Source organism: Diuraphis noxia, unplaced genomic scaffold (assembly GCF_037042655.1).
Source record: "Diuraphis noxia isolate RWA-SAM2 unplaced genomic scaffold, SU_Dnox_SAM2 contig0003, whole genome shotgun sequence".
Lineage (NCBI taxonomy): Eukaryota > Metazoa > Arthropoda > Insecta > Hemiptera > Aphididae > Diuraphis > Diuraphis noxia.
The window spans coordinates 35,352,070-35,364,373 of NW_028301713.1; the positions used below are offsets into that span (position 1 = coordinate 35,352,070).

A 12,304-nucleotide genomic window follows, 5' to 3' on the forward strand; every position below is an offset into this window, starting at 1 on the left:
TGAGCTCAGACTCAGCTCGTCTGCCTGTGAAATCCCCTCCACGTATTCGCTAATTATTGACAGTTACCGACATTAATGACCCGTTTTTCAATTTTGTGTTTTTGAGTGAGAGATGCGCGGCGGCGACTAGTTTTGGTCAGAAGACGGTCCCGTTCTCTCGTGAAAGAGTATAGAAAATAACCATATTCTAAATAAGATGTACCTATCTCAATTTAATGGTTTGTTTTAAACAGGTATTGGGTTCTAAAGTATTCAGATTATTGGTTTTGTTATTAAAATTGTTATATCTAAATAAATTACTGAGAACCGATATTAACTATAGTATAATGTGTATATATACCTAAACATGGTTAATCTGTCTGGTGGCTCTATTAACATCGTCCCGGTTTGGTAAACAAACGTCGACATTATTTACATGTTTTTAAATGAAATTGAAAAATATTCATTTTGGTTTGAATTCTTTCCCAGAAAAAGATAATTATTAAGTTTAAACTCCAAATGAAATTAAAACAATTCAATATGTTAACACTATTTCTGATAAGAAGTTAAGTTTAAAATGTGTTTGTTTGTATTGCGAAATTGCATTTCTTTTTAACTATTTGGTTAAACTTATAGTATTCTAACGAATTTTTTAAAGATCTTAAAATGATATGATTTATCTTTTTTAACTCAACATAACAATAAAAATAAACTAATAGATTGATGTAAAGTGATTTAAAATCAAATTCTAATAATTTATTACACAACAATTAAACAAATGATAAAAATATGATTTGTTTCCACACAAATACTAGCCTTCTAAATAAACAATTTAATAAATAATAACAAAATTAGACTGGATTAGCCCAGTATGGATTAAGCCCAATTGGATTTGATAAAATTGATGAGACCATTAGTTGATGAATCATGGCTAGTAATCTTGTTTGGCGTTTTAAGTTCTGGTTCAATTTTTTTGGCTAACTGTTTGCCTAGTTCAACACTAAAGATACAATTAACAAATTAATGTTAAATTAAAAAAAATGTTTGATTAATGAAGTAAACTTACCCCCATTGATCAAACGAATTGATATCCCAAATAATACCTTGGACAAATATTTTTTGTTCATACAAAGCTATAATATATATATATATATATATAAACATAATTTAATAACTTGTTAAAAATATATTATATACAATCAAATTATATTTACCAATCAATAATCCCAATGTAAATGGAGTTATTTGCTTAAATACAATTGAGTTGGTTGGACGATTTCCAGAAAATGTTTTGTGTGCAACCAGCTTTTCAAGTTCAGCACCGTCTAAATTTGATCCTTCAAGCTCTTTACGTGCTTCATCTGGAGTTTTACCTTTCATGAGTGCTTCAGTTTGAGCCAAAAAGTTAGCCATCAAAATCTGTAAATAAATAATAAGTGTAATTTTGATTACAATCGCACTTAATTTAAATGAATTCATGTTACCTGGTGGTGAATTCCTTCACTAATACAACTGTGGGTAACAGCAGGAGCAATGAAATCCGCTGGTATGAGACGAGTACCTTGATGAATTAGTTGATAAAATGCATGTTGGCCGTTTGTACCAGGTTCACCCCAGACAATGGGCCCAGTAGAATATGATGAAATCGGAGTACCATTTAATGTAACAGATTTTCCATTAGATTCCATGTCACCTTGTTGGAAATATGCAGCAAACCTATGTAAGTACTGATCATAAGGAAGAAGTGCATGTGTTTCAGCACCGTGGAAGTTATGATACCAGATTCCCAATAAAGCCAAAATAATAGGTGCCTGAAAACAAAAAATAATGAAAATTAATTAACTAAATGCAAGTAGTATTTTTAAAAAAACCAACATTTTCCTCCAACGGAGCGTTGACAAAATGTTGATCCATAAAATGTGCACCACTCAATAAAGATTCAAAATTTTCGAAACCAATAGATAAACATATTGAAAGACCAATGGCTGACCAAAGTGAGTAACGTCCACCAACCCAGTCCCAAAAACCAAACATGTTAGATTTATCGATTCCAAATTCGGTCACTTTCTCCTTATTAGTAGAGAGAGCAACAAAATGTTTAGCAACATTGGATTCCTAATAAAATAATAGAATAAAATTAGCTTATAAATGGTATAAATATATATATTATATATATAATTTTACATCTTTAGCAGTTTCCAAAAACCATTTCTTAGCAGATGTTGCATTTGTTATAGTTTCTTGAGTGGTAAATGTTTTGCTAGCAATTATAAATAGCACAGTTTCTGGTTTAACCTTCTTCAATACTTCTTTTAAATGAGTCCCATCAATATTAGATACAAAATGAACACGGGGACCTATAGCATAAGGTTTTAATGCTTCTGTCACCATTAATGGACCCTGGAAAAGTCATCTAGTATGAATAACTATTAAACTAACTACAGGGTGGGCAAAAATAAGGGTGATTATCTTATATAATATATAGATATGAAAATCGCCCTTTTCAATGCTCCACTCTGTATAATCCATAATAATTTACATTTTACACAATCTACTTAATTATTAAATATATGCTAAAAATATATTAATTAACTGATATTGCAAACATTTAAAGGGCAAAACAATTCTATAATAAATTGGAACTAATAACTTATTACCATAAGAAAGATAAGATAATATCAGAATTTGTATTGTTAAAACAAAAATATATTTTAGCATGGAATCAATTATCTGAATGCTGAATAATAAAGTCAACTGGTTGTTTGTAACCTTGAAAAAGTTAAAGCTTAAATCACGTGATATGAGATAAAAATGCTTAAATAGTCATATTATAGTTAGTCTGAGTGAATTGTTAAAAATGGGTAATAATTTTAACAATTATTAAACAAAACAAAATATTATGTAATTATGACTATTGAAATTGAGATACAGCAATTATTAACACAAAATAAAATATACTTAAGCCAAATACAGCTTGGATCTCATATCTAATTTAGTTTGAATTACCAATTTATTATATTATATTCAATTAGGTGCAAATAGAGAAATCTATTATATATTGTTATATTTGTATCTAACCTTTTCTTTACATTCTAAAACTTGAAGAATTTACGTTTATCAAATAATTCAAGTCTATGAAAGGTTTAACTTTTTTTAAAAAACTTACCAAATCTGATCCTCCAATACCAATGTTGACTACATCTTCAATAGGTTTTCCTGTGTATCCTAACCATTTTTGTGATATTACCTTTATAATAAAAATATTTATTAAGATTTTTAACTCTACATCTTCAAAATATTTAAGGTACAAGTATTACTTCTTCAGTGAATTCTTTCATGTGCTTCAGAACACTATTAACTTCTGGCATTACATCTTGGCCATCAACTACTATTGGCTTATTAGACCGATTACGTAAGGCAATATGCAACACTGGTCGTTTTTCTGTTACATTTATTCGCTCACCGCTAAACAAAGCAGACCTAGCTTCTTCAACTTTACGAGCTTTTGCCTGAATTAATCAAAGAAAAATTTATCATTTAATATAAAAGAAAACATTAAAAGTATTATATTTCTTGCTAAGAATTTTAATTGCTATTATTTAACATATTAATTTTGTATTTTTTTCTGGTTTTAATAATAATTATTAACCCAGGAAATGCTTAAACATAGTAGGATATTTACTATGTATGATTGTTTTTTTATAAAGCTAAGATAGTAGAACAGCAAGATATATTAACCGCATGTATTTTTAAAATACAATAGTTTAATTTTTAATTGAAATATTCATTATATATTTTAATAATCAAATAAACTTTCACTAACTTATTTCAAGGGCATTCATATTTCTTTTTTTTTTAAAGGTCAGTGTTCTATATAAAAAAAATAAATATTTTCTTACCAAATTAAACAATAAATTTAAAGTTTTTTTATCCACACGATTTTTTGAATAATCAAGTAACACGTCACCATCATTAGGGGTAGTTAATCGTAAGCTAAAAAAAAAACAAGTATAAATAAATTAACCATTGAAATTAATAAATAAGTAAGTATAGACATCTATTGGTTACTTTGATTTCATTAAATTAAGATAAAATCTAAAGCACTATATTAAGTATAACTTTTTTTTAAATCATAATACCTACCCTTTTAAAAATGATTAATTTACATAACAATGTTTTATAATTTATCAAATTATCAAATACTATGTGTTAAATTAATGTTAGAACACAAGGTCACAAGATCCAGGAAAAAATCATTTTTCACGATCAAAAAATAATAACCTTGAAAGAAGTGACTATTGACCATAGCCCATACTGTTTCTTTCTTTACAAATCCTTGATATATAAACAATTCACTTTTCATATTTATATAGGTTTAATATTATCTATTTGAGGGTCAATGCTTAAAACATGGTTTACATCATTTTCATGATGTTAACTGCATGAAAACAAACACCTATTAATAACACAAAAATATAATGTATAACATAGGTAAAATTAAAAAATGATGGTATTTATGATACTTTGTTTAAAATCAAATCAGTCTGTAGACTAAATTATTGTCTAATATATTGTAAATTATTAGTTAAGTAATAGTACCTTTTTTTAAATATTATGATAACTATGAATTCAGTATAATGTGTTTTAGAATGAAAATCAAAATCCACCTAAGAAATCTAAAATAGAGGATATTCTCGAGATTATCAGAATATAAATAAGAACTACAACTTACAAGACATAAGTGTAGAAGGTACAACTAGGTATTGATGAGTAGTTTTACAAAGTGTAACTACTTATACACAAAAAAATTTAAACTTGGAAAATTTAAAATATTTACCTTAAGAAACATTGGATCAATGGACATTTATAGGGGAGCTGAGGGTGATCACCTAACCTCCGAATAAGTTTTCTTATAATTTATTACCTATTATGATTTATGAATGATATACTTGAATTTATTATGAAGGTTTTATTTTATTTTCATTTTTTATAATATCAAAAAGTATCCTTGTCATTCAAACACTGAGTCTGAGTCACAACCAGATGCTGATCCAAGTAATCAAAAACGAATCCACAAAACGCCCAGGGACTTATTTTAATAAAGGGTATTTAAAGCATTGGCGTACATCTAAGTAGTATTAGATCAGACGGGACGAACCGTAGTTCGAAAATATTAAAAGTAGTTGATACAATCTAATCTCACCTGAACTTGTCAAAACGATCACTGTCACTGGCAAACAGATTCTTCATGTTCAACGACGAACCAATGGTTGCGTAGTGTTCGGCTAGGGCCTTGTACGCCGCGTCGTCGGTGAGTAGCACTTTTCCGGACATTTTCCAGTCGGTGATTCGTTTGGGGTGGCCGGCGTAGGCGAGTGTGAAGTCTGTGCTCAACGGTATTGATGATAGAAACGCAAACGTTCCTCTCGGACGGTGTTGCGAAAAGTGAATAGAGCGTTGCAATCGCAGACGGTTTTGATGACGATGTGTCGAGATTATAGATAATTATTATCTTAATGGTCGTGTAGTGAAGGAGAACTCGATTTTCTCGTATTCACTAATCACTTTACAGCTTTCAGGCGGTTAGGTGGTACAGGGCTTCCATGGTACTGGTACACCGCTTCGGTCGGAACGGTGGAGAGGGGGAAGGTCGACCGGCACGCCGCCGCAGCCGGACTATCGCGCGAGCGCGCTATCGATAGAGATTATGGGTGGGAAACCACTAAACCAGTCTGTCGCGATTCTCCAATACACTATTACAGTTGAGAAAATCATGAAAAACACAACATATGTATCGAGTTTAAGTGGTGTACGTAATTTTATTATTTTAAATTTTTTCTGCCTCTCTCTAGTCTCTCTCACACTACAAATTACTCCCTCTCACCCGACGAATAATATTATTTTAATAACACCGCGAAAATAAATTACATTATAATAACTTGTGAGCCGAACGCGGAAATAGATTTTCGTCTGAAATCTCACGGCGCGACGTTTACTCGTTTGATGAAAAAAAAAATACACGGAATCGCTGCCGATGTCACGCCGTCTTATCATAAGTTTTTTTCGTTTCCAAGACAAATAATAGTAGAGTAGTAAACCATAATAATAAAAATTATATATATATATATTATATGTAGTAGTAGTGGTCGTAGTAGTGGTGTTTCCTTTTTGGCTCTATCCGAAAACGGGCAATCAATTTTTTTCTGGACATCACAATATCAAAATATTCTGATTTTTCGAAAATCAAAATTCACACGCACACACCCACACCAGTTAATAACACACGCATACACATGCACGGTACAAATAATACATCATATTCATATACACGCATGTGTGTTATTATTACTGTTTTGTTTTTTTCATTTTAAAAATGATAAACGTCCGAATGGCGTATTAAGTTTCACGGGGCTGCCGTAGTGCCGTCGTACCAGAGGCCTGAACAGTCGTGACCGGACTGCACGCACCAGTCGACGTACACGTCGGATTTATCGTACCAGTGGTAAGTAAATATGTCTGGGCGCAAAATGGCCGTTTAAGGTGGCCACCGGTCCGTCGTCCGTGCGTGGACACATGCCCCTCGCATCCACCCTTACGCCGTGACCATCGACACTCGTGGACCACGCGCGCTTTTATTATCCCCGCCCCGTGGACACTTTCGCACCTCACCCCCTGGCCCCCTTCACCCACATCAATGAACTTTTTTGTCCGCAAATTTTTAGTTTGTACTTACAACATAATATAATTAATTATATCTATCCATTTGCCAATCGCCATTCCCCCTTCCAGAACCCATCATTATTAGGTTACTGAGGATTGATTGCAGTAACAATCATACTCATCCTGGTTTGGTGTTTGTCACATAATATTATATTATATATATTTTATTTGTCATATTTTGTTAGTTAAGTTTCTCAATTCCCTAGACTACCATGGAGCTGTGTGAAGTGTTCTCCTGTGGCCTAGAGCAGTTTTTAACCTACATGCAAACTGTTGCAGGTGGTTGAATTTCGAAAATTTAATTCAAAACTATGTGGTGGTGTATAGCTCAAAAATATTTTAATTTAGAATATATTTCTTGAAGGAGATATAGGTTGTATACTGTTATAACTTATATGTTACTGTTGGAAGAAATCCTTTTCTATTTCGGTAAATTTTATTGTTATTTAATTCATAGAAGTTTTTTAAACCTCAATTTAACAAGACAATTATTGGGCGGGGTTGCGTTCGGTTTAATGAAAACAAATCATTATAATTTGAAAACAACAAGATAATAACTTGAGATCATTTAGATACACCTACATTAAATATGTTACTTAATAAAAATTATTTTAAAAATATGGTTAATAGTGTGAACATTTGGGTTTAAGGTGATTGATATTCAGAAAATAAGAATTGTCCTCTTCAGGCGCAATGAATCCTGCTGTTAATATTTCTAGGTATTTGAATCATGTTTATGTAAAAGTATATTTTCAGTTTTCTATTTATTACCTATACTTTATATCTTATAACTATTATTATTTCTTCACTTGCATCTTTACATTTTTAATAAGAAAGACTTATTAAGCACAAGCTTTTTTTTATTCTTATACCTTCATTATTTGAATTTGTCTACTTTCTGCTTTGATACAAATTGTGAGGGTCATATGAAGTATTTATTTGCTTAAATTCTTACATAACTAAAAATATGCATGCATTATGATAGAAAAATCAAGAAAATTCAATACTTAATTTCAATTAATATTTACCAACAGCTTATTTCTAATTAGTTTTAGTTTTACATGAAATTTGTAACAAAAAATTCTTAATTTATGTTAGGTTAACATTTAAAATCTTAGCTTCTTCTTTCATGATAGATATTATTAAAAACTAAAAAATATTATTTTTTTTTTACTTCAAATGGCTTTCAGAGAATTTCTTTATATGTTTCATGTATGTTACTAAAAGATAGCAAAAAATTATTAAATTAACTCGTAATCTTTTATTTCTATTAAATTTTGGTTGCTTCATTTAATGTAGATGGTACATTTTTAGAAAAATTTTTAATATTGAATTGTACTTTTTAGTGTGCGACACCGCATTAGTGATGAATTAAATGGATCCTCAGATAGGTTGGCTGCAACCAGAACAAGTAGGTCCCGCTCAAGAATTTTGGTCCAGAATTTTGGACTCCTCTGAAGATACAGACAGTAACGACGATAAGTATAGTACTGAAACTCTTCAAGAAGAAGAAGACGACAACGAATATACGTTGCCGTTGGATTGGAAGTTTGATTTCTCTATAGACGATCAAGAAATTAAAACTAGTAATTTATATGAGCACGGCTTGTTCACAAATATAGCCAGTACATACGACATGAACAAAATGCAAGCTCATTACATTGGCAAATTTGGTGGATGTCCATGGAGGCATGGAAAAAGTTATGACCGCCAACCAATTTGCACGTATGTTTGAAGTGAAATTAAATAAAAAATTTAATTATAATCATTATTTTAACGATTTAGCCTCCATAAAGAGATAGAAGACTTTTTTGCATATATGTCCGCCACACCAGAAGAGCATAGCATGCGGCTTGATGTACTGGAACGTGTTACTAATGTTATACATGCTGAATGGCCTAAAGCTAAAGTTGAAGTGTTTGGTAGTTTTCGAACTGGACTTTATTTGCCCACTAGGTAAAGTATCACATAAATATCCTGTAATATATATAAAAATATATAATCTTATCATTTAAAGTCACTAATGTTTAAACTATTAATGTATTTACTATTATTTATACTTTAGTGATATGGATCTGGTAGTAATAGGAGAATGGGATACATTACCATTGCATACACTTGCTCAAGCTCTACTTAAAAATAGTGTCTGTAATGAAAACATTCAAGTTCTTGACAAAGCATCGGTGAGTTATTTCTTTTATTATGAATATTGTTTAATTATTACTGATCTTATATATATATATATATATATTGTTAATTGATTGTTTTTTAATTGTATGCATATATATTCCCCTGGTTTTTTTTTAGGTTCCAATCGTCAAAATGACAGATAAGGCTACTGATGTTAGAGTGGATATTAGTTTTAACATGAATAATGGTGTTAAATCAGCTGAAATGATTAAACATTATATGGATGTTTTCCCAATGCTTCCTAAACTTGTGTTAGTGCTAAAACAATTTTTAGCCCAGCGGGACATGAATGAAGTGTTCTATGGTGGCATATCTTCTTATAGTTTGATCCTTATGGTCGTCAGTTTTTTGCAGGTACCTTAAATTATAAAATATTTCATGTATATTTAAAAAAAAATATCACTTATGTTTATTATGTATATAGTTACATCCTAGAGGAGATTTAAATTACCCCACTGCCAATCTAGGTGTATTGTTAATAGAGTTCTTTGAACTTTATGGCAAAAAATTTAACTATATGCTAACAGCTATACGTGTAAAAGATGGTGGATTATACATATCTAAAGACGAAGTAATAAAACATACTATATAGTTCCTACAGTATGTACATTAATTAATATATTTTTATAGGTCCAAAAAGACATGGTTGATGGTCATAGACCAAGTATTTTGTGTATAGAGGATCCATTAACCCCTGGAAATGATATTGGTCGTGGTTCTTATGGTGCTCTTCAAGTAAAAAGTGTATTTGAATATGCATTTACCACATTAAAAGCTGCACTTGACCCTCAAATTGTTTCACCTAATTTTAGGTTTGTTTTTATTTTATTTTATTTCTATCACATGTAATGAAATGAATTATTCATTTTAAACTTTTGAATGATTCATAATATATTAAATTAATTTCTATTATTTAAATGTAAATAATTACTTTTTGTCACAGTATACTCGGGCGAATAGTACGAGTTAATGACAAAGTTATACTTTACCGGCAGTGGGTTAGAGATACTTATGCCTTACAAAATACTCAAAGAGTTATAATTAATAATTATCTGACCACTAGTAATATTAGTAACAATGTTAGTGTGTCCACCACTACTAGTAGTAGAGCTTCTACAGTATCTTCTGGTTCTGGATCAGCTGAATCTGTAAGTGTCTATGTAAACTTATTTTGTTCTTGTTTCTTTTATAACTGATGTAAATTTTATTTATTAGGACTCTGAGAGTAGTATAGAAAAATTAAGTGATGCTGGCGACCATAATGATCAGAATAGTAATTACCAACCCAGACGTAAAAATCCACATTATCATAGACACAATAGTTGGAATAATCAACAAAATTATCAAATGATTAATCCTGGTAATTATCATTAAAAATATTTTCAATTGATTACAAATTAATGTTAAGCGATTTAAACAATTTTAGGTAATAATCACCCACCTACACGAACTCAAAGAATAATATGCACTAGTCCAGCTAATACTTACCAACATCGTGGTTTTACAAACAATAATTACAATAATAATTATAATCACCATCAAAATTACCGACCAAATGCGGGTAATAAACACCAGTATACGGGAAATTACCAACCTCACTTTGGTAATTTTATATCAAAACGGCAAAAACGAAAAAATCAAACCCAAGATGTAAGATAAAATGTGCGCGTCCAATCTTTAAACTTAATAAATAAACGAGACAAAGTAAATGATAACTTAAAATATAAAAAAAATAAAAATAAAAATAACAAAAAAAATACAAAATATTAAAAACGTAAAAAAAAAACATGAGGATCGTCCTTTTTCGACGATTTTTTTTTTCTTAAATCTAAACAATCATATTTATTATATAGAAAAAATTATATTTAACAAAGTTATATAAAATTAATAATTAGTTCTGAAAAAATATTTTAAAATTAAATTTAAAAAAAAAATTGGGTTTGCTTTTTTTTGAAAAAAATTAATATAATTAAATAGAACTATACAGCGATTTTTTATGAAGCTGTCAATTTTTTTTTAAATATTCACATAATTTTTTTTATTTATTCGTACATTTGAAAATGTCTAATATTAGAAGACAAATTCATTCAACTCGGAAAACATCTTGTTGGTCCCGCGGTATACATATATTTATATAATTTTTTTTCATATGTATATAATGAATACATTAAAATATAATATGTGCATAAAAGCATATTATGCTCCACTTATGTAGTTAAATCGTCACTGCCACAAAATGCATTGAAAAAAAAAATAAAAGAACTGTGGCGTTAACATTTAAAGTCGCGCGCGTCAAAGCCCACTGTGTTCCTAGTCATTTTTATAATTAAATTTTAATTTACATGTAAATTTGTAGTTGTAAAACAAATATTATTATTTAATATTTATTATAAGAGTGCAAATAAATTGAAAGTTATTTATGTACGGACACGCTGTCTTTCAATAACTAATAACGCATCAACGTGGAAACACGTTCATAGGAGCTTATTTTCGTCTATACTTAATGCTAATATTGAGTGCTATGTACAAGTTGTTTTGGTTTTTTTTCTCTTTCTTTTGTTAGCATTGTTTAGATATAAGCGTGAAGTATGAAAAGTTTACGGATTGTTACTATGTTCATAAGTGTTACTTTACTACAATGCACTGCATTGTTCTCACACCGTCATAAAAATCAATAATTTATATTTTACATATATATGTGTATGTGTATATTTTATTTTATACATATTCGTATATATGTATAAGCATGTGTATAAGGAAAAACACCAATAAGATTATTTATTTGGTGAAGTGTAAATAGATGTTAGATTATGATTTATGACGCACGGGTATCAACAACGCTGTGTATGAGTAGTAAGCAACTATAGTTACTATGGAGACTGTTATCTATGTCTCCAGATTATGTAAAAAATGTATATTTTTTTTTGAAAGGTATAAATAATACGTTTTGTTTTATTACTTTTTTTCTTTTTTTTTTTTTTTTTTTGTAATAAACATCTTTAGGCCAAAATCTGGTGTGCCCTTAATAAATTCAAAACTATCCATGAACTCCCTTCCAACTTTTACTTGTAATATTTCCTATTCCTTAGGTGCCTTACATTTTATCCTTAAAAATCGACTTTAATAATTACTGATATCATTAACAGTTCCATAATATATATGGCAATCAAAAAAGTTAATTTATCCTAAAAAAAATGTATGTACCAATTATAATAAATCATTTATGTTAGAGTTTGTTTATTTAAAATCGATCAAAGTTTTGAATTAAAACCTATATTATTTGATTAAGTACAATGCCTATATTATTTCAAATAATATTGATTCTAGTGATAATATTTATTTTATTTTAGTATAAAAGTTAAAATCTAATTTAACAGTTAATGGTTTTTTATTTTATTGAAATAAGTTAATCAAA

General features: G+C 29.4%; 2 protein-coding genes across 6 annotated transcripts; one reads left to right on the forward strand and one right to left on the reverse strand.

The window, feature by feature from the left end:
* Positions 1–699: 699 nt before the first annotated feature.
* On the reverse strand, positions 700–5,495 carry Pgi (glucose-6-phosphate isomerase). The gene is made up of 10 exons (XM_015513126.2): positions 5,183–5,495; positions 3,879–3,972; positions 3,297–3,488; positions 3,146–3,226; positions 2,164–2,379; positions 1,855–2,094; positions 1,464–1,790; positions 1,194–1,398; positions 1,046–1,112; positions 700–979 (listed from the first exon to the last, which is right to left on the reverse strand). The coding sequence occupies exons 1-10, from the start codon at positions 5,311–5,313 to the stop codon at positions 856–858; spliced, it is 1,677 nt and encodes a 558-aa protein (XP_015368612.1). The 5' UTR covers positions 5,314–5,495; the 3' UTR covers positions 700–855.
* A 525-nt stretch (positions 5,496–6,020) lies between these two features.
* Positions 6,021–11,847, forward strand: LOC107165063 (terminal nucleotidyltransferase 4B-like). Of its 5 annotated transcripts, XM_015513119.2 has the most exons (12): positions 6,021–6,481; positions 6,979–7,128; positions 7,350–7,418; positions 8,046–8,424; positions 8,485–8,655; positions 8,765–8,882; positions 9,007–9,243; positions 9,314–9,460; positions 9,520–9,701; positions 9,833–10,037; positions 10,105–10,249; positions 10,316–11,847. In XM_015513119.2, the coding sequence occupies exons 4-12, from the start codon at positions 8,075–8,077 to the stop codon at positions 10,546–10,548; spliced, it is 1,788 nt and encodes a 595-aa protein (XP_015368605.1). In that variant the 5' UTR covers positions 6,021–6,481; positions 6,979–7,128; positions 7,350–7,418; positions 8,046–8,074; the 3' UTR covers positions 10,549–11,847. The 5 variants fall into 5 exon arrangements, with proteins under 5 accessions (XP_015368605.1, XP_015368607.1, XP_015368603.1 ...); XM_015513121.2 differs by lacking the exon at positions 7,350–7,418; XM_015513117.2 differs by lacking the exon at positions 6,979–7,128.
* The last annotated feature ends 457 nt before the right edge of the window (positions 11,848–12,304 follow it).